At 36.7% G+C, this 22,373-nt stretch overlaps 2 protein-coding genes across 2 annotated transcripts; one reads left to right on the top strand and one right to left on the bottom strand.

The window, feature by feature from the left end:
• Positions 1-7,990: 7,990 nt before the first annotated feature.
• Positions 7,991-14,266, top strand: LOC104217386 (uncharacterized). Its single transcript, XM_070170057.1, has 10 exons — positions 7,991-8,749; positions 8,887-9,365; positions 9,451-9,517; positions 9,561-9,623; positions 9,972-10,225; positions 10,424-11,000; positions 11,085-11,534; positions 11,798-11,888; positions 13,176-13,604; positions 13,920-14,266. Exons 1-10 carry the CDS (start codon positions 7,991-7,993, stop codon positions 14,264-14,266), a joined length of 3,516 nt encoding a protein of 1,171 aa, XP_070026158.1.
• Positions 14,267-20,334: 6,068 nt separating this feature from the next.
• Positions 20,335-22,009, bottom strand: LOC104217385 (HVA22-like protein e). Its single transcript, XM_009767622.2, has 5 exons — positions 21,826-22,009; positions 21,697-21,723; positions 21,463-21,585; positions 21,141-21,342; positions 20,335-20,542 (listed from the first exon to the last, which is right to left on the bottom strand). The coding sequence occupies exons 1-5, from the start codon at positions 21,870-21,872 to the stop codon at positions 20,531-20,533; spliced, it is 411 nt and encodes a 136-aa protein (XP_009765924.1). The 5' UTR covers positions 21,873-22,009; the 3' UTR covers positions 20,335-20,530.
• Between the last annotated feature and the right edge of the window lie 364 nt (positions 22,010-22,373).

Below are 22,373 nucleotides of genomic sequence, written 5' to 3' on the forward strand. Positions count from 1 at the left end.
TACTCTAACTGTTAATATTTTTGTTCATGTACATTTACGACATAAGCTAATAATGATCATTCGTCTAATTGGGAAGTGAAATTTGTCTTCTTTTTACAGTTTTGTTGTTTGTTGCATTTTCTATGATACACATAGAATATGTTCTAGTGAAGTGTAGATCACTGAAATCATGTATTCCTTGTACTTGGTAAAAGACACGTGACTTATCAACTCTATTAAATTCATATGCATTTTATTGATGGATACCTGCATAAATAAGAAGCACACTTGCTTGATTCTTTATTTTACATTGAGATATGCCTGCTTAATCCTTTTTGGCAGTATTTTGCTTTCCTAGCTGTGAAACCATCCATAAGATTTTGATAATTTATGCATATTTTCTGAATGAATATAATCATGAAATGGTCCTTTAACAGACAGAGTCTAGCTAGTAGACTAGATAAAGCTTAACAAAAGATTGAACTAAACTTTTCTAGCAAATTGGAGAAATTTTAGAAGGTAGGAACAATCCTCTAACAGATGCAATTGAGAATCACAATACATTTTTAACCACTTGTTTATTTTTATTTTTCCTCTTTTAGCAATAAGGAAAAATTATCTTTCAAAAAATAAGCAAAAAATTTGTTGAGCCATTTCATTTCATTGTTGAGATTTGAGATCTCATTCCTTTAGCAATAAGGAAAAGTTGTTTTTCATAACTGAGATATCATTCTTTTAGTATTGTTATTTAAGAGTAGGTGACTAGGTGGATTTCATGGCCTTTGAATCTTTTTTATGTTAGATAATTCAGAGGCAAGGAAAGTTCGTGGACCTACGTTACTAAAGGATATTTGGAAGATGCCTTCGGGGAAGACAATTGATGTGCAACTCAATAGTCGTAACCAATTCATTGGAAAAGAGGGCCGGAAGCTTGCTAGCTTTCTAGGGATTATTGCTAGAACTTTAGAACTAACTCCATTACATATAGATGATTGGGGAAGTTTTGATAAAGATGAAAAGAAGAAATTGGTGGAGTTTGTGAGGGTATGGAGTTGTTGTTGTTGTTGTTGTTGTTGTTGTTGTTATTATTGTTCATATTGTTCATATTGTTGTTGTTATTGTTATTATTGTTATTGTTATTGTTATTATTATTATTATTATTATTATTATTATTATTATTATTATTATTATTATTATTATTATTATTATACTTTACTAATGTGAATCTAATCATATTTTATTTCTATTATACATAATTTTTTCTTGTAAACGTTTACTTTATTTTTCCAGAAGAAGTTCTCTATCTCAATACGGGGAGAAATGTATGTTATAAAGTTACTAGGAAAGAAACGGAAAGATTACAAGTGTGATTTAAAAAGTGAGTATACATCAAAGTATAAGACCAAAGATGCTCTACTGAAAAATAAACCAAGTCGTATACCTAGAGATCAGTGGACTGGTCTCGTCTCTTATTGGCTCTCTGATAAAGCTAAGGTATCAACTTCATATGTCCTAAAAACACACTTAGCTACTTTTGATTTTTTTTCTTGGATAGTTTTTATGTATAAATTATAAAATAATATTCTTATGTTGCAATGACAGAGGAGAACACAAGCAAATAGAAATAATAGAGCCAAGCAAAATATGCCTCACACTGGAGGATCCAAAAGTATTATCACCTGATGGCTGAGAAGGTATTCATGTGATTGGACTTCTCTCTTCAAATTATCTGTTTGGAGTGAATACTATAAAGTTTTTTCTTCTTATCTTACTTCCAATAGTATTAAGTTTTTAACTCTAACACAAGGAAGATCATTAGTTAGATTCCTTGTAAGTATGATCCATGGCATGGGATCTACCAAAAATTGGCAACAGTGGGAGAAAAAGAATGGTATTTCTACTGTCTAAGAGATAGAAAGTACAGACATAGTGCAAGGCCAAATCGAGTAACTGGACCTGGTTTTTGGAAAGTCACAGGTACTAATAGGCCAAGTTACTCTTCTGAAGGATCTAAATGAATTGGCTTAAAGAAATCAGTATTTTCCTACAAGGCTGAGCTGCAAAAGGCATTAATACTAACTGGATGATGCATGAGTTCAAGATTTTTAAAAAAGCAAACTCCAATTCACATAGAGCTCCTTCCCATTCTTGGGTATCACCACCAGTACCTGAAAACACTACATTAGATCATTTTCTAACCAGCAACCACTTTACTAATTATTCACCACTTTGTTTTGTTTCATTTTTGGAGTACTTTTGGAGTCAGTGTTAGTTTTGGATTAACATTGTAAAAACTCTAATGTAGGTTTTTCAATTGATTCATGACTTATCAAATCATTTCGTGAAAAAGAGAGAGAAGGTTTTCATGTGAAAATTACGAAATATAATATTTTAAAATACTTTTTTCATGCATAATTGATATTGGTTTTGTTGTATTAGGCTGAAAATGGAATAGAGCCTACACGAGCAGAAATTTTCGTTTTAACTCATAAAAAATGTAAGGATGGTCGACCACTTGATGAGGAGTCTTCAAGGACAATCGTAAATTTTTTTTTCTCTATCTTTTAATTTTTTAATTTCATTTATTTTAGTTGAATTCAAGTTTAGCAATTTTCTTTGCATCTTGTTGCTCAAAAATACCTTCTCCTTATCTAAAGGTATTTCTTTTTAGCAATTCTTTGTTGGTTTTGAATGTATTTACTATCTTTGATAACTCTGTCTAATTAGGAGATGATAAATGAAAGATTGAGGAGTAGTACTGAGAGATCAAATGACCAGCCTCCTCACAGTGTTGCTTGGGAAGGAGATGTATATTCTCAAGTGTTGGAAAATGAAAAAAGTGGGTATGTTCGAGATTTGGGACTTGGTCCAACTCCTTCTATAATGTGGGTAGTAAATCTTCCATAGAAAATTTTGTTCCGGAGGATTCGTCTAATGATAGAAGAAGGTTAGAACAAAAGGTAACAGAGTTAACAGAGTTAAATGAAAAACAAAATGAAGAAATGAGTTTGATGAAACAAGAATTATTATGGATGAGACAAGTCATGTCCAAAATTACTCCTAATGAGTTATCGTATTCTCTACTGAACAGGTAACTTAACTTCCAAAGTTTGAGATATTTTTTCAATTTTTTTAATGATCTTATGAAATGAATGTTATATAACTTGCTAATATTAATCAGGTCCCTGATGGCAACAGTGGATATTAACGAGTACCACAAGTGCAACGAATGCATAGTGTTGGTGAAAATACTTCATCTTCTCATGGTATGCTCTTGTATTAGAATTTGTTAACATCTTACTTTTTTATTAATAAATTGTTCTCATTATACCATAGATTGTGTTGTGTACCAGTTTGATTATACATCGTGTCGCTAATGAATATTGAATATTTTATTATTAAGTAAAGGTTTTGCTAAATCCAACTAATATTTTAGTAACTTGATTTGCCCATAACTTTAAGATTGATCGTCATGAGCCTCTTACTGCTTCTCCTTCATCTTATGTTTCATAGCAGAAGATGGTGTTGGCCTTGTAGGTCAGTTTTTGGGTAGCCTTGTGATTAGAGGTAGTACTAGTTATTCGAAGACAATTCTTTTTTCCCATGTCTCTTTTGTTTTTGCATTAAAAAGATGTTCATGATTCTTCCCAAGTCAATAGTTGGTATTCTTTTGTTGAATGTATATATAATTTGGTCTATTTGGGGATATTGGAAGTCTATTAGACAAGTGTTTGAGTTGCTTTTAGTTTGGTTATGTATAATCATTTTGTCTACAATTTTTCGTTATGCATTTTTATGATAATTAGCTTGTAGTTTGCTTCTGGGTAATTTTTTTGAGAACTGGAATAGTACTTATTTTGTTGCAATTCTTATATATATATATATTTTTCAAATTGAATAGTTGATGTTGGAGCTACTTTGACATATTTTAGATGTAGACTTATGTTTTTTTCTGCTTCACATTTGATTTCATCTTTTGGCATTCACTTATTTTGTTATTTCAGGTTATACAATATGAAGTTTGAAAATTTAGCATGTGAAGGATTTAAATATGATGAAGAGTTGCAAAAATTATTTGAGAACTACGGATATATTATATTGTTATTGTCGGTATTCAATAGAATCAGTTACAATGACAATGGCCCTTGATAGGGAATTATGGAGGTCGAGCATTAAGGTTGTAGGTTAGGGGAGAGTGTGAATATTTCTACAGCACAATAGAGGGAGACTATCCAGTTAGGAGTTAGACTAGGAATGTCATTGGTCGTCTATTGATGCAGGGCTTTACCTTCTAGTTGTACTATACCAGCCATCTATTTCGTATTTCGTATTTCGTATTTCTGTATTTCATATTTCATATCTCTTATATATTGTTGTTATTTTTATTACGCATTTTTATGGTACTAATATATCATCTCTTATTGCTTTTTTGAGCCGAGGGTCTCCTGGAAACAGCCTCTCTACCCTTCGGGGTAGGGGTAAGGTCTGCGTACATATTACCCTCCCCAGACCCCACTTGTGAAATTATACTGGGTTGTTGTTGTTGTTGTTTGTATTCATATTACGGAATGTACTTTCTTCTATTTATCATGATATTATGAAATTTATAATCTTTTTATGAATAAGTAGTATTATCTTTGGTATCATTTGTCTATTTTTGAAGATAGTTTCAATGTCAATAAAAAGATTGTTAAAAGGATCAAATAAACTGTTATAATTGTCATTAAAACTTAATATTTTACGGCAATAAATTTTAGCTTTCACTTGCTGCTAAAAAGGTTACTTTGAGCGACTATTTAATTGAATTTAACGGCAATAGAAAAGGACGCCAAAGGTGCAAATTAGGCTATTCTCACGATGAATTTAGTGGCCATTATAATAGCCGCTAAACACTATTAAAGCAGTTACTTTTAATGGCAATTCAAATGAATTTTCCGGCAATAAAATGGACACTAAAGGTACAAACTCAGCCATTTCCGGAATTGATTTAGTGGCCATTATAATTGTCACTAATTAATTGCCGCAAAAAACTATGATTATTAGCGGCAATTCAGTCAATGTTTACCGGCACTTCAGTAAATGGACGCTAAAAGTTTTAGTGACCCCATGTACAGCGGTAAAAAGTTAATGGCCGGTAAATATTTTAGCGGCAATATTTATTGCCACTAAAGGCCTTTTTTATTGCCACTAAATCTCCTTTTTGTTGTAATGTCATATTTGTGAAATAGATTTGTAACTTTTTTAATTAAAAAATGTGAATGTTTAGCATTCATTTTTTTCCCATTAATTATGAAAGGTTAGTGTAGTAACGGCAATATATTCTTCAAATGACACAATTGTGCATTAAAGAGTGGTAGTTTATAGTCATTTCTCATAATTATAGGTAAATACAATTAAATTATGGTGTAAATGCACGAATATATTGATATTTTAACATGAAAAAATGAGTTAAGATGACAAAAAATTGAGAAAAAAGATAAATACCTTTTCTAGCCTATAATTGATGTCTATTTAGCCTTAAATTAAATCTTATTTTCCGTCTGCGTACCTGGATGAAAATGGAGCAACTTTGATATACCTGGAGACTAAGAAGGAACCCTCCCTAGGGGGTGTACTTCTTATAGCTTATTTGTTCAAGCTTCTCCCGACGTAAAAGTATTTGTTTTTTTTAACTTAAAGTGATTAAGCTTGTTTTTAGACTACTTTGGAGGCACGAACAAGTGTGAGAAGAGTAACAAAATATTAGAGTTCTTCTATCTTCTCTTTATTATTGCAATTACCTATTATGAATAATTCAGTATTTTTATCCTGTTTTGTTGTGAGTAGCTAATTTCTTAGTCTAGGGTTTTGATGGAACCTATTGAAGGATGAACTTCTTGTTATGTTAATATAGTTTGCCAGTTTAATCTCTATTTGTTCAACTATGTGCTTGTTGTAGTTAATTGACAGGATCCTCAATTAGTTGTGCCTATTTAGTGTGCATAATTCGGGAAAGAGTGCATATTTAGGTAATTGTTGAACAACACCACTCCCAAAGTATATGAGGGATCAATAACCGAAGGTTCAAAGGCGGGATTAGGGATAATGAAGTCTTGAGTGCAATCTAAAGTGAACTGTAATAAATAAAGCTAGCTAGTGTAACTCGGGAGAGTGTGTTTAGTAAATTGTCGTGATTACTCGGGAGGGATTTACGGTAATAAGAGTGCTCATGATTGATAGAGACTATTTGGTGAATCCATGTGAAACATAACCGGAAGAGATTCCATCAATAAGGGAAATCATAACCTTAGAACCTTCTCTTAATTGTTTACAACTTAATCATAGCTAGTTTTCACTTGCTTATTTACTTTCATTCTTAGTTAACAGAAATACCCGCAATTGTGATTTACAACGTTTGGGAAGTTGATTCTGTAGAATTTAGTAAGTCTAACAAGAGTAATTGATAGGTTTATTCCTTGTAGGTTTGACTCTGGGCTAAATACTCAAATTATATTTGCAACGTCCGCGTGTCCTTTTTATAAGGCATAGTTGGGTGTGATCAAATTTTAGCGCTGTTGCCGGGGAATTAATGCTGTTATCAATTACAATTGAAAGAAATACAAAAATTCTTAGTGTGGTCAGTTATCTCTACACCCAACCTATACATTGAAATTTTAACGTTGGTTAACTTGGTTTTACAGGTGCATGCCTAGAAACTCATCGAGAACTGGTGAAGTATTTGAAGCATTATCAGATCCCGAGAGAGTTTTCAAGGCCTTGAATCGGGCAAACTGGAAAAACAAACAAATAACAACAAACAACTGAACAATTAGAACCAGACATGGGAGATCACGAAGAAGACCCAGCTGTACCAATAGCGCCGGTGGTACCTTTTGTGCCAGAGACAGCTCTCTATGACTGGGCACAACCCACAGCTGAAAATCTGGCCACAACGATTTTAGTCCCGCAGATACAGGCTGAATCATTCCAAATCACGAATAATATGCTGCACTTATTGCAAAACAAGGGACTATTTTCGGGGTTACAAGTCGAAGATCCTCAACAACACTTGAAGAATTTCCTATCAATCTGCAAAACCCAAAGGCAGCCCAACATAACTCCGGAAGCAATCAAGCTATTATTGTTTCCATTCTCAGTGACAGGAGCTGCCCAGACCTGGTTAAACTCACTCCCTATTAATTCCATAACAACTTGGGAGGAGTTAGTCAAACAATTCGTGAACAAGTTCCACCCACTCAACAAGACTGCTCAACAAATTGATGAAATTTTGAGTTTCAAACAGAGATCAATGGAGACACTGCATGAAACATGGTAATGATTCAAAGGGATGCTGGTTATATGTCCGCACCATGGTATTCCGACTCTGATGTTGGGGAAGCGATTTTACATGGGATTGTTAGATAGCGTGAAGGGTAATGTTGATGTTTCAGCTGGTGGAGCATTTTTGAGCAAAACATGGAGAGAAGGCCAGAGTCTACTTGACAAGATGGCACAGAATTCGGGATGGACAACCAAGAATGCACCTATCACTCCAGTGGTTCACTTAATGCCCTTAGATCCATCCAACTCTATGGCTGAAAATATGGCCACATTATTGACACAGATGAGTATACTCACAAAAAAGGTGGAAGAGTCAGGGCAGAAGCAGCAGACACACATCATAGATACTACCAATGGGGGCTTGTGCACATCTTGCATTAGTCAGACAGTTGGTAACAAGTGGAGTGCAGAACATGATCATCGTCACTACTCTGAAGACATAAATTATGTGTCTAATTATAGAGGCCAGAGACAGGGTGGTCAGAATTGGGGCCAGCAAAATCAGTCGTATAGGCTAGTCCAGCCACAATTAAACAATGGAAACATGGGAGATATGAGACCTCCTAATAATATGGCACCTTATCCAAGGCCACATGGATATAATAATCAAAATTAGCAGTAGGGGTATCACCTTCCTCAGCAACAACATGGTGGATGGAAGGAAGATGGGTTTGCTAGACTTGAGGCAATGATGCAGCAAGTTATTGGGTCTAATATAAAAATTAGTGAAAGAGTAGATGCACATGATTCAGCTATAAAGAATATTGAAGTGCAGATGGGCCAAATTTCGATGTCTCTAAACAATCGTCCTCATGGGACATTACCTGCAGACACTCAAATAAACCCAAAAGATCAAGGCCTGAAGCAGCTGATGGCAGTGAGTCTACGGAATGGCAAAGATTTAGATGTGGAGCAAGAGAGGGATCGAGAAAGCAGACAGGCTAAGACACTCATACCAGTGCCCATTGAGCTAGATGAGTTAACGAAACTGACAGAGGTGACAGTCCAGCCTGCCCAAGAAGAACATAACATTCAAATTGAGACTGAGAAAGAAGCTGAGACAGCCCGGGAACAAGTAGTTGAGGTGGTAGCTGATAAAGAGCAATCCCAAATCATTGGGAAGAAGAGATCTCCCGCACCATTCCTTCAAAGGCTGGCCAAGTACCAAAAAGAGGAGCAATACAAGAAATTCTTGGAGATGCTTAAACAAATCCAGGTAAATATCCCATTGATAGATTCTTTGAAAGAGATGTCTGGGTATGCAAAAATGATGAAGGACTTAATGTCCCGAAAATTTGATTTCCAAGACTTGGCCACGTTGACTCTTACTCAGACCTGTAGTGCAGTGGTGACTAGACCAATTGCTGAGAAGCTATCTGACCCAGGGAGATTTACAATTCCCTGCACTATTGGTAACTTCACTTTTGCCAAAGCACTTTGTGATATACGGGCTAGCATAAATCTTATGCCCCTAGCGATCTATAAGAGGTTGGGATTGGAAGATCTAGACCCACCTCGATGTTGTTACAGCTGGCTGACAGGATCGTAAAAAGACCCTCTGGTATCTTGGATGATGTGTTGATTCAGGTAGGGAAATTTGTATTCCCTGCAGATTGTGTGATCTTAGACTGCAAGGTAGATGAAGAAATTCCCATAATTTTGGGAAGGATGTTCTTGGTCACTATGAGAGATCTAATTGATTTTGAGACTGGGGAGCTCAAGATGAGATTGAACGATGAAGAGATAACATTCAATGTGCAAAAATCTATGAGGCGACCAAGTGAATTCGCCAATTGCTCTCTTATTGATGTCGTGGATGTAATTGTAGAAACTGATGATGAGATGCTGAATATTGAGAACCCTCTTGTTACATGTCTGATAAATTTAGATGAGGTGAATGGAGAAGAACTGGCAGAATGGGTGTTGGCGTTAGAGGGCAGAGGGTTCTGGGATAGAACTCTTGAATTTGAGCCCTTGCACTTGGAAAATAGAGTAACTCCTCCAGCCAAGCCATCCATTCAAGAACCACCAAAGCTGGAATTGAAGCCACTGCCTGCTCATCTCAGGTATGAGTTCCTTGGACCTGACTCCACATTACCTATTATTATCTCATCTGTTTTGTTAGATGTGTAGTTATAACAACTCTTGCAGGTACTCAAAGAGTAAGACTGCCATTGGGTGGACCATGATAGACATTAAGGGGATCAGCCCGCCTACTGTATGCATAAAATTCTGCTGGAAGAGGGACACATACCTTCCAGGGAACACCAAAGAAGGCTGAACCCCAACATGAAGGAAGTGGTGAAGAAAGAAGTGATAAAGTGGTTAGATGTGGGAATCATTTTCCCAATCTCTGACAACAGCTGTGTTAGTCCAGTGCAATGTGTACCTAAGAAGGGTGGCATGACGGTGATCAAAAACGATAACAATGAACTGATCTCAACAAGAACCGTCATGGGCTGGAGAATTTGCATGGACTACAGAAAGTTAAATCTGGCCACCCGGAAAGACCACTTCCCACTTCCCTTCATTGATCAGATGCTAGACAGATTGGCAGGGAGGTCACACTTCTGCTTTCTGGATGGGTACTCAGGGTACAATCAGATCTCCATTGCACCAGAGGACAGAGAGAAGACCAACTTCACTTGCTATATGGCATTTATGCCTTTCAGAGGATGCCCTTTGGCCTATGCAACGCACCCGCCACATTTCAAAGGTGCATGATGGCTATATTCACTGACATGGTAGAGGACATAATGGAGGTATTCATGGATGATTTCTCATTGGTGAGGAACTCATTTGATGAATGTCTTATAAATCTGACTCGTGTGCTGAAGCAGTGTATTGATACTAACCTGGTTCTTAATTGGGAGAAGTGTCATTTCATGGTACAAGAGGGCATAGTCTTGGGGGCACCGGGTGTCCAGTAAAGGAATTGAGGTGGATCGCGCAAAAGTTGACTTGATAGCAAAAATGCCACCTCCAACTTCACTCAAGGCAATCAGGAGCTTCCTCGGGCATGCCAGTTTTTACCGGAGATTCATAAGAGACTTCTCAAAAATTGCCAACCCTCTCTGTAAGTTGTTAGAAAAAGATCACCTTTCTTGTTTTCTAATGATTGTAGGGTAGCATTCGAGGAGTTGAAAAAGAGGCTAGTCACAGCAGCCATCATTATTGCCCCCGACTGGGAGCAACCATTCGAACTCATGTGTGATGCCAATGACTACGCAGTAGGGGCAGTGCTGGGACAGCGGAAAGACAAGCTAATACATCCAATCTACTATGCCAGTAGAACGTTGAGTGGATCCCAGTTGAACTACACTGTGACTGAGAAGGAGATATTAGTTGTGGTGTTTGCTTTCGACAAATTCAGATCGTACCTGATTGGCTTAAAGGTAATTGTATACACTGATCATGCAGCTCTCAAGTACTTGATTGAGAAGAAGGAGTCTAAGCCACGCCTAATTCGTTGGGTGTTGCTACTGCAAGAATTCAACCTCGAAATTCGTGATCGTAAGGGCACAGAAAACCAAGTCGCTGACCAACTATCACGACTTGAGGGAGCTGAAAACTCAGTTGAGGATATTCTAGAAACCTTTCCAGACGAGCAGCTACTCGCTACTAGCCTTGAGGAAGTGTCGTGGTATGCAAACTTTGCGAATTACCTGGCCAGCGGTATAGTTCCCCATGACCTTTCCTCTGTACAAAAGAAAAAGTTTTATCGTGATTGCCACATGTATTATTGGGATGAACCTTACCTGTTTCGAATATGTTCTGTTTTGTAGGCATGTCATGCATCGACGTTTGGAGGGTATTTTGGAGGAGTCAGGACAGCTGCAAAAGTGCAAGAGACCGGGTTCTTTTGGCCAACAGTGTTTAAAGATGCACACCAATGGGTGAAGGGCTGCAATGAATGTCAGCGAACCGAGAATATTTCCCGTCACCATGAGATGCCCATGAACCCGATTCAAGAGGTAGAAGTGTTTGATGTCCGGGAGATTGATTTCATGGGATCCTTCGTCAGCTCTTTTGGCAATAAATACATACTTGTTGCTGTGGATTACATATCCAAATGGGTAGAAGCTGCAGCGTTGCCCACTAATGATGCAAGAGTGGTGGTGGGATTTTTGAAGAAGAACATATTCACCCGTTTTGGGACCCCAAGAGCGATTATCAGTGACGGAGGCAACCACTTCTGTAATCAAACCTTCGAGAAGTTGCTAGTTAAGTATGATGTATGCCACAAGGTGGCTACCTCTTATCACCCGCAGACCAGGGGTCAAGTGGAGGTGTCTAATAGAGAGAGATAAAGGGTGTATTGACCAAGACTATAAATGCCACTAGAACTGATTGGGCGAAAAAGCTAGATGATGCACTCTGGGCTTATAGAACTGCTTTTAAAATACCAATTGGTATGTCACCATATAAGTTGGTATTTGGGAAGGCCTGCCACTTGCCAGTGGAACTTGAACACAAATCTTGGTGGGCATTGAAACAGCTGAACCTAGACATTGAGGCTAAGGGTACAACGAGAATCACTGAATTACATGAGCTCGAGAGTTCAGATACCTGGCTTTTGAGAGCACAAGGTTGTACAAGGAAAGAATGAAGAAGTTGCATGATCAGAATATTGTTGATCGACATTTCAGCCCAAGGTACAAGGTATTGCTCTATAATTCAAGATTAAGGCTATTCTGGGAAAGCTCAAGTCACGATGGTCTGGTCCATTTCGGGTGGTCGAAGTATTCCCTTCAGGGGTTGTAGAGATTGCCTCGGAGAAAGACTCTAACACATTTAGAGTCAATAGGTAGAGATTGAAGCTATATGTAGGCATGAGTGAATCAAAAGAAGTGACAGAAATCCACCTGACGGAACCTCAGAAGTCGAGCAAACCATAAATGTGTTTATCTGCATCCTGCCGCGACGTTAAATCAGGTGTTGCGTGGGAGAAAACCTGCAAATGTTGTTGTTAGTATTTTCTTATGTAACTTCCTAAAAAAAGAACTGGGTAGCATCGCGACCGCGGTAGGACCGCGGTGAGAGGCAAATATTCTGCCTCAACTTTGTCCAACCAACCGCGACCGCGGTGAAATGCGATGATTCTGCCTCAGGACATCAACCCACCGCAACCACGGTGGGACCACGGTAGGACCGCGGTAAAGGCCTACTACACTGTTTTCTAGCTATGTAACCCACCGCGGCCGCGGTGGGTACCAGGTAATTGTTTTTGATTTTATTTTAATTTTTTTTCTTTTTTCTTCTTCTTTTATTCCTTAATTCTAATTCCCCCCTTCTTTATTTCCCAAACCCCCCCCCCCTTTTATTTGCTAATCTCTCTCTCTCTCTCTCTTTAAACCCTAACCCCCAAATCCCTCCTCTCTTCTTCTTCTTCTTCACTCATCCTACTTCCCCCATCTCCATTACTCTCACTCCTTCTTCTATCAAGGTATGTAATTCCTACCCCCTACCTTTTCTTTGGTATTTTGTTGTAGTTATATGCTAGCCTAATGTTTGTAAGCGTGTAGTAATTTTTAGTAGATTTTTGTTATTTTTCTTCTTTTTTCTTTTCAATTTCATTTTGTACTTACTTGTGAAGGGGCTATGTGTATAATGTGATGGAGAGGTGTATGTTTTTGGGTGTTGAATGAAGTGTTGGGGGGGGTGTAATGGTGTAGTAGAACCTTTGATTTGGGAGAAGTTTTGATATATCCATATGGGCTATTGGTGTTAAGAAATTGTCTTGCCCACAAGGTGTTTGGGAAATTGCCCCAATGGAGTTATAAGGGCTAATATGACTTGGTTGTGGTGAAGTCTGAGTAACCCACCATAGTCACACATTTCACACACTCATTGATAGGCGTTTCTCTGTTTGACAGGTGCAATGAATCCATCTAGGAAGAGACGCAACACCGGGTCATCCACTAGTGGACCGGGAAGCTTCTCGAGAGCTAGGGGTCAAACCAGTGTGCCACAGTTTGGCAGCACTAGGTTTGTCTCCAAACCGGTAGAGGATAGGTACAATGCAAAGGCAACTAAGAAATTGCTACATGAGGTGCATATTGACCGACAAGCCTTAGAGGTGGAATGCCTGAATATCTTCAATGAGTTGAGGAGGTGTCAGCTGGACATCTTTTTCGAGGTACCGGAGGAGGCCAATGTTCAAATGGTAAGGGAGTTCTATGCTAACTTCCCGGAACATGAGAATGAGGTTGTTACTGTGCGCAATACCCGGGTAAATGTGTCCATCGAGACCATCCACAGGGTGTATTGGCTGCCAGTGTTCAGGGGAGAAGCTGATACTTATCGTACGTTTAGCTAAACAAGTGCCTTGTGGGGAAATCTTCTTGAGACTATCTGTGTGCCAGACAGAGAATACATATGGATAAAGCCCAGGATCACACTTAACTCTCAGTCTCTCAATTGGGAGGCTAAGTGTTGGCTCACCATTATAAACAGTCGGCTATTGCCCTCCAGCAATACGACCGATGTCAATCTACCACGGGCGTCAGCGATCTACTGTTTCATGGCCTACAGGGATTTTGATATGGCCAGACTCTTCCATGACGAGATGCTCATTAGCTCACCTGAGTTACTCAAAGGCTTCTAGTTCCCTTCTCTAGTCACCAGGCTGGGCCGTCTTTCTAGAGTCCTTGAGGACCTTAGAGTTGATGGGAAATTGCCACTGAAAGCCTCGTTCCTGACAAGAAAAATCAGAATTGGGATGGAGCCGGTGGTGAATATTGATGAATTAGATGATGAATCTGATGATGATGATGCGGAGGCAGCTGAGGTCCCACCACCTATGAGAGTTGAAGAGGCAGGCTCATCACAGCCCCGCCGAAGTACCCGCCTAACCGCCCTGGAGCAAGAAATGGCTAGTCTCCACACGTCTATCACGGACTTGGGCACCAGAGTTGACACTCTGACCACTCAACAAGCAAAGTCGGAGAAGAAGATTATGGGATGACTTCGAGCGCTAGGACAAGCATGTCATCTCGATCCTGGCATCATCTCTGATCAGGATTGATCTTCAGGTAAGTCCCCCTCCTTAGTCTGCTCTTTATTTGTTGACATGGGGACATGCCATATTTTTTAGTGTGGGGTGGGGGATGGCTGTTGTATGTCGTTGTAAATAGATTGTGTCAGTTTGTATGTCGTTGCGTTATTTTTGTTGCTTTATTTTTGATTGATTGATAGGGTAGGATCATGTAATTAACTTCGATTTGGCCCAACGACGGACACCTTTCGACAGGTCTCTTGACAGATATAAGTCGAACAAAAAAAACAAATATATATATATATATATATAAGGACTCTTCCTGATGACGATATTTGGGACAGTTTCTTGGGGGAAGTTAGTCTAGAGAAAATACCAAAAAGATTTTTTTTAATTTTTAGGTAGTGTAGTAACTCCCCCTTGGTTTTTCTTTGGGCCACGGTTCTTTTCCAAGGGTTTAGCTTGAACTGGGTGTAGGTAGTTTTTGTTTATTTTGTTGTTAGTTTTAGTTAGCATTGAGGGGCTACGAGCAGAAATAGAAAGAGAATCCTTTGGCGTTAGTACACCTGAACACAATCGACACTAGAGTGTAACGCCTAGTCTTAATGGTTGACTCTTGCTAAAAGTGCCTTAAAGTTGTATGTTTGTAGCTAACTTAAACACTCAAATGAGAATGTCTTGATAAATCAATCCTGAGTGAGTCATATGCTATGTGTGTGTGACCTATACTATATTCTATGCTTTATGTTTGATGCCTAGAACTTGCCCTGTGTGTTTGCAAAGCGAAATAGTAGCTTCATTCAGTCTTAAAAGTAATATAGGCATTTTTTTGTTAAGCCAGATATATATAATGTAAACCCACCTGAATGCAATACATCTTAGTTAACCCTGTTGAGCCTATAAGCATGTTTCTTTGGCAACTACATTGCGAACCTTACCTAATTGTTTGAATAGCCTTCTGTTTGAACCCTTTTACCTCCCATGAGCACTTGAATGACTTTAACATATGCAAAAGTTAAAGTGTGGGGTGGTGGTTTGGTTTTGAGTGGAGCCAATGAAATAGAGGAAAAGTGCAGTTTTGAAGAATAAAAGAAGAAGCGCCACGAAAAAAAATTAAATAAATATAGTAGTTGATAAGTGGTAGCTTGATGCAAATGCACCTAAAGGAATGGGATGTTATAAATGAATTGTGGAGAATGTCTGGTTGACATAAGAATGATATGGAATGTTAATGTGTTTTGTATTAAAAGTGCTTGGGGAGGCTAGTCACTATATCCACGTATATCCTACCCATCTCTTAGCCTACATTACAACCAAGTGAAGTCCTAATTGATCTTAGACTGTATTTGCTCGATTAATAGAGTATTACACTACGGGCAAGCCTATAGTGCATCTTTGTGGCATGTGAATGTTCTTTTGGAGAGTGAGCGAATTTTGTCCATCTGAGTTCCTAATTGTCTCTAATCATATTAATTGTGGAACTACTCTCTTGTGTGATATGAGGGCATGTGATTTATAAAGGAAAAGTAAGTCTTGACTTCTGTATAGAGTAGTTTGAGTAAGTGCGAATATTGCATGGTACGGGAGATTCGACTTTTGAGGCAAAGGTTGTTCACTACTAGGTGCAACTTTGGTAAATTGTTCAAGGTGTGAGTCGTTAAGGGAAAAGCTTAGGGAAGGAACCTTGATAGAGTGTGGTGGATTGCTAGAGGACTAGCAATGATTTAAGTGTGGGGTGTTGATATTAGGCTATATAGATGATATTTACACCGTAATATTACCATACTTTATTGTTGTTTTATAGGCAAATTGATAATAAAATGCTCTAAATGGTGTTTTTTTGTTTCACAAGGAATATTCTATGTGAGGAAGCAATACAGAGTGTTTTGGAGGCAATTGTGAAGAAAACGCCCAATCAAGAAGTATCCGAGCACAAAGAAGCAAAAATGAACTGAGTGAAATCCACCGCGACCGTGATGGAACCGCGGTGGAACCGCGACAGATCAAGTAATCGACGCAGAATGTTCATCGTTCACCGTGGTCGAGCCGCGGTCTTGCCGCGACCGCAGTGAACTGTTCACGTACCAGAAAATTGGGGACCAAAGTGTAATTCGGGAAAAACTTGTTCCAAACCCTTATAAACTTTAGAAGCTCGCCCAAGACACGATTAAGCTTGTTTTTAGACTATTTTGGAGGTACGAACAAGTGTGAGAAGAGTAAAAAAATACTAGAGTTCTTCTATCTTCTCTTTATTATTGCAATTACCCATTATGAATAATTCAGTAGTTTTATCCTGTTTTGTTATGAGTAGCTAATTTCTTAGTCTAGGGTTTTGATGGAACCTATTGAAGGATGAACTTCTTGTTATGTTAATATAGTTTGCCCAGTTTAATCTCTATTTGTTCAACTATGTGCTTGTTGTAGTTAATTGATAGGATCCTCAATTAGCTGTGCCTATTTAGTATGCATAACTCGGGAGAGAGTGCATATTTAGGTAATTGTTGAACAACACCACTCCCAAAATATATAAGGGATCAATAACTGAGGGTTCAAAGGCTTGATTAGGGATAACGAAGCCTTGAATGCAATCTAAAGTGAGCTGTAATAAATAAAGCTAGCTAGCGTAACTCGAGAGAGTGTGTTTAGTAAATTGTCGTGATTACTCGGGAGAGATTTACGGTAATAAGAGTGCTCATGATTGATAGAGACTATTTGGTGAATCTATGTGAAACATAACCGGAAGAGATTCCATCAATAGGGGAAATCATAACCTTAGAACAGTCTCTTAATTGTTTACAACTTAATCATAGCTAGTTTTCAGTTGCTTATTTACTTTCATTCTTAGTTAGCAGAAATACCCTCAATTGTTATTTACAACATTTGGAAAGTTGATTCCTTAGTATTAGTAAGTCTAAACACTCAGATTATATTTGCAACATACGTGTGTCCTTTTTAAAAGGCATAATTGGGCATGATCATATATACCAAAATAATCTTACTTAGTTTAAATTGTTACATAATATATATTGAATTTCGAGGTGAACTTTCATATTGTTGAATGATTTTATAATATATTTAACTCATCTGGAAAGAATAAAGTACTTTTTAATTTTATTTTCACATTTTATTAAAATATAAAAAACTTAGTCATTGTATTTAATAATAAATATTTATAATTATTTATCTACTTGTACATTATTAACTATTAAGTAAATCTGATGTTCTTATTTGTAATTCGATATTTAAAAATACTTTTTTGAAAAGCTTGTCAAAAATAAATTATTGCTTAAAAGTACTTTTAATTGATTAGTCAAACACAAATGACTTTTCTCCAAAAGAACCTTTCTCGAAAAACACTTATGATAAAAACACTTATCAAGATAAGCTATTTTAAGGCTTGGCCAAGCATGCTATTGGTCTCATTAGATAGGATAGCATTCTTTCCTAGTTTTGAGAAGATTTAGCAGGTTGTGTTTTGGCTTGGCTATATTTTGTACATGCATACTTGGTGATTAATATAATTACATAATTGCCAAAAAGATAAATTTGTTTGGGTCGAAATAACAACGCATCATGCTAAAAATAACAAAGTAAACCTTGGCAACAATAATTCAGATGATAAGTAGAATTACACTAAAAGAGGCATAATATACTATAATATGGTTTTAGTCAATTGTGCTACAACTCGACAAATATAAAAGAAAAAAAATTATCCATGAATTTTTTTTACCTCTAAACAAGACTATTTTAATTACTATATTGTTGATGTTCTTGTTGTTTTTGTGTGAAGGAGGGATCCAGGGTTACAATCTTTTTCCTATAAGAAAGAGACATATCAACTATGGAAGAGATTTATATATTCCTTTTAAAGGACAAGTAAAATCAATTATGATTAATATTTTACTCTTCTATTAATTGATAGAAAAAATTCAAATATGCTAAGAAAATCAGGGCAAACCCTATTAATATTAGAGAAACTTTCAGAAACCACTATATTTTAGTGGTTATTAGCTAGTTGTAGCGACCATTTACTATATTACTTCCTATGGCTATTTTTTCAGGTTTTTAGAGTGTATTCGATGTATTTAAGCTATTGTATTCATGAATACAGTAGCATTTCTAGGCGTGAAACAGAGGATTGCAGCTAGAAAGATTTTTGTATTCAACTGTATTCGACTATATTCACGGCGTGAAACAGGGGATTACAGCTAGACAGATTATTGTATTCGACTGCATTCACGATATGAATTTGTGAATACAATAACGTAAATAGTGCAATTCATGGTCTATTCAGCTGTTTTTAAACGAAAAGTGAATCAATTAACATAATATACTCCTAATATAACTCAACAAACTCAATTAAAATATGTTGGATATTTTTCCCAGCCGAAAAATACAACAAAAACAGAGTAATTTGAATACATATATACATCTAAATACATAAACTATATTAATTTAAAAAATATATGAAGACATTCATGGAATACAACGAGATAATGAATACAATGAAATACATGGAATACAATAAGATACATTGAAATACAATGAAAAAAAAGACAATGAATACAATGAAATAAATACATGAAAATACAACGAGATACATTGAAATATATTAACAGAATCTTCAAGTTGCTCAACCCCAAACTTCGTCGTCTTTGTTCAAGAACAACCCTATCTTGCTATTGAATTTCCTTCATGGAGCAGGAGAGAACTCGTTAGCTATTATACAAAGCATTGAGAGAGAGAGGAAGTGTGACCAACACATGATTGGTCTCGGTTCATTGTCTCACGCTGCCAGGTAACAACCCAACGAGCCCACTCTACCATCTGATTTACAAAAGAAGAGTCTCCAATGAGCAGCGAAACCATATTCAGCTTGCAAGTGCATCTCCTTTGTTCAGATCTAAACTTCAAGAGGCACCATGCCTTCCCCAAGCACAACCGTATGAAGAGATTGGTACCTGAAAACTACACACCAATATTAGGGCAAACACTTGAAGAAAAGAAACTCATCTCAAATCTCTCATGATTTTTACCCGTTGAATTTCGGATTTGCTATGTAGTCCTTGTATTTCCACTATTATACAAAGCGTTCAGAGAGAGAGTGGAGAAAAATCCGAAAGAATGAGAGAGAGAAATAATACAAAGCGTATTTTATGGCTTAAGGGTAGGAGGTGACCATAAATAAATATTTGGCTATTAAAAATCATAAGATAGCTATGAAATATAATTTTTTAAAAGAGTATTTATTTAAAATAAATAAGGTATCAACCTTTGTTATAGGAGGTAACTAATCCTTAATATTAACCTGAAATCCAGTATTGGCCCATACAATGAAACTGATTAGCCCATAGTTGTTCATATTTAACTTATTTTGGTGTTTTGGTAAATTTAAAATATTTTAAAGTTAAGTATTTTTAAGTCAAAATAAGTTAAAACTCTCAACTTAAGCAACTCCAACTACTAACTCGATACTTCATGAGTCATGACTGGATGATTGAGCTCCCACATATTATGACGTGTCCCAAGATTCCCACGGCTGTTACTAGATATGGAAAGTGCCAGGTAAAGGTCGTCAAATAGGTAAATTGGAAAAAACTTTGGATGAATTACAATGAATGGAATCAATAAATGGTCGTGATAAAACTTGGATTCGGTCAAGATGTACTGAAAAGTAAAGTTCTATTGAGAGCTTTATATAGCCCGACTAATGCTAATCTGCATTTTATAGTTTGAATTAGAAAATTTGTTGAATTATATTGGTTTAATTTACGATTGAGTTACTCTCTTTGAATTAATCTACGCCGATTTGCGAAAGGGAAAAGGGTAATTTTTGATTTGTTAATCAGAACTTTAACATAAACATTTAGTTTGAATTCGAATTCAAAAGTTTTGGTCTAATGGTCTCTCGTGATTTTCTCTTTCGGCTGAATAATTGCTTTCTTTTCCACTACAATTGTCTCCTCAAACCAACATCTTTAATTTACCAAAGACAGAATCCAGTAACAGGAAAGAAAAGGAAAAAAAATGAAAAAGAATTGGGAATCAAAGAGTAGACATATATATATATATATACACACACATGACATCTATATTAGCAGCACCGTCCATTTAATCCAAAACAATAGAAATATATTATCTCGTCAGTGCATTACAAAAGGAAAGGAACGATTTTGCATATATCAACAAAACACCACCCACTTAGCCTAATTTGATGCTGCATCCTCAGCAAGTTTAATGCTCTCCCTGTTAAGCAAAAAAACACAACGAAATTATTCAATTAATCACACATTCGATGGCATACGAAAGAATTTTTATTAGTGACGTCAATATTTGATGAAGTAAACAAATGAATAAAATTATTGCAACCGCAGTCGGTGTCATCTTTTTATATTTATACTTAATATTTTAACTTTATTTATTATTTATACATATTACAAAAAAATTACATGACATTGCTCGGAACAAGGTGCCTATGCCTCTCGGCACGCACTTTGTTCTTTAGTACTTGTTCATTTCTTTTGCTCAGTGCCTTTTTCTTTTATGGTCAATGTTGAAAAGAAGTCCAAGTGAAAAAAGAAAAGGACAAAACTAGATTTAACCGGACCTAATAATAATAAATCGAAAACAACAACAGACGTTAGGTTCAAATATTTGGGTTGGTTACATAATCTTTTCAGAACAATGTAAATTTTATACTAACATATACGTTTGATATGAAAGATAATCAGAATCCGAGGTGCTTTTAGGTCTATTCTTTTCCATTTGTAAAATCTCATTACTATATTGGTGTCTCTAGAAATCATCAAAATATTTGAAGAAAAAAAGGGGGAAAGAATTTCACCTTCTTGAGGGTGATGAAATCCACAAGCTTGTTTTTAGGTTTGCCATTAGGAGACTGGGACTTGTCTTGAAAATATGAAGATCCATATTTCTTGATTAGCTTTTCCCTAACAAATTTCCCGTAGATGAAAGCAGCTCCTCTGAACTGGGGAAGAACTAACCATGCCACAAATGCCAACTTCACCTCGTACCAAATTGGTATCCTGTAGCAATATTACACAACATCATCCAATCAAAATTCACAAATTTACTACATATAAGTTGAATTAATCGATTTTGCTCTTTAATTCATTCCGATTAAATATCTACATTTTACTACTTACCATTGAAGAATGGGTTCAAGTACCATCTCCATGAGAGTAAGAAAAGAGTAGAGAATCCAATAAGCAAGCCATTGCTCATCATCTACCTTCGATGTGCTCTCTATTGCTACTACTGATGCATATCTATACAACAACACAAAAGAAATTAAGCCCAAGCTCGAGATATCCTTTTCTTCTTAAAAAGAAATGAACAAATAATAAGGTACGTAACACCATTTGTAAAGGATTACTTACAGAGGATACAGTAACATTACCACTGGCCTGCATGTTTATTAGAAAAAAAAAATTAAAACCAACTGCTGAACGTTAGACGACATCGTAGAAAGATTGTCGTAGTAAAGAAATGAAAAGGTTAATTAATACCCGGCAAGAGCATGGAGGTGAGTAAGCAAAGTCCAGAATTTGCTCATGATTACTTTAGAACTATCGATATATTAGGTTGTGTGCTATAAAAGGAAAACAGAGAAACAGAGATCGAGTAGTACAGAGTCTAGTCTATTTGAAATTAAAGGACAAAAGATTGGATTTGGACAGCAATTATTGACTTGTTTTTAAAGAAGAGTTGGGACCAGCATTATTTATAGCATGGGGTGTACAAACGACGTCGGCAGTGGTAAAACTGGTCAAGTTAGCATCTTATGCATTTTGACGTGGCGTTCTAGGTTTTCCTGCACCGACCAGCTTTGTAACTTTGCGTACCGACGCCATCTAAGTTTTTATTAAACCATATCTCAAAACACATTATATAATTTTAAGGAAAACAAATTAAGAACCTGAAGAAGATAAAGTCACAGTAACAATAATGTATAGTACTGGTCTATTTATTGGAGGCAAAAATGTACAGCATGTTTACCGCTACTACAGGTTTTTCTAAAGGCAAAAGTTTGTGGTGCAACGTACTGCAGTAAATG

This window comes from Nicotiana sylvestris, chromosome 3 (genome assembly GCF_000393655.2).
Source record: "Nicotiana sylvestris chromosome 3, ASM39365v2, whole genome shotgun sequence".
Classification (NCBI taxonomy): domain Eukaryota; kingdom Viridiplantae; phylum Streptophyta; class Magnoliopsida; order Solanales; family Solanaceae; genus Nicotiana; species Nicotiana sylvestris.

Coding starts and splice junctions, on each gene's coding strand:
- LOC104217386 (XM_070170057.1), top strand. CDS start 7,991: ATGCAGCAAGTTATTGGGTCTAATATAAAAATTAGTGAAAGAGTAGAT. Junction 11,001..11,084: donor TTCCCCATGACCTTTCCTCT/GTACAAAAGAAA, acceptor TCTGTTTTGTAG/GCATGTCATGCATCGACGTT. Junction 11,889..13,175: donor CTGGCTTTTGAGAGCACAAG/GTTGTACAAGGA, acceptor TCTGTTTGACAG/GTGCAATGAATCCATCTAGG.
- LOC104217385 (XM_009767622.2), bottom strand. CDS start 21,872: ATGAGCAAATTCTGGACTTTGCTTACTCACCTCCATGCTCTTGCCGG. Junction 21,586..21,696: donor GTAATGTTACTGTATCCTCT/GTAAGTAATCCT, acceptor GTTGTTGTATAG/ATATGCATCAGTAGTAGCAA. Junction 21,343..21,462: donor CTTGAACCCATTCTTCAATG/GTAAGTAGTAAA, acceptor ATATTGCTACAG/GATACCAATTTGGTACGAGG.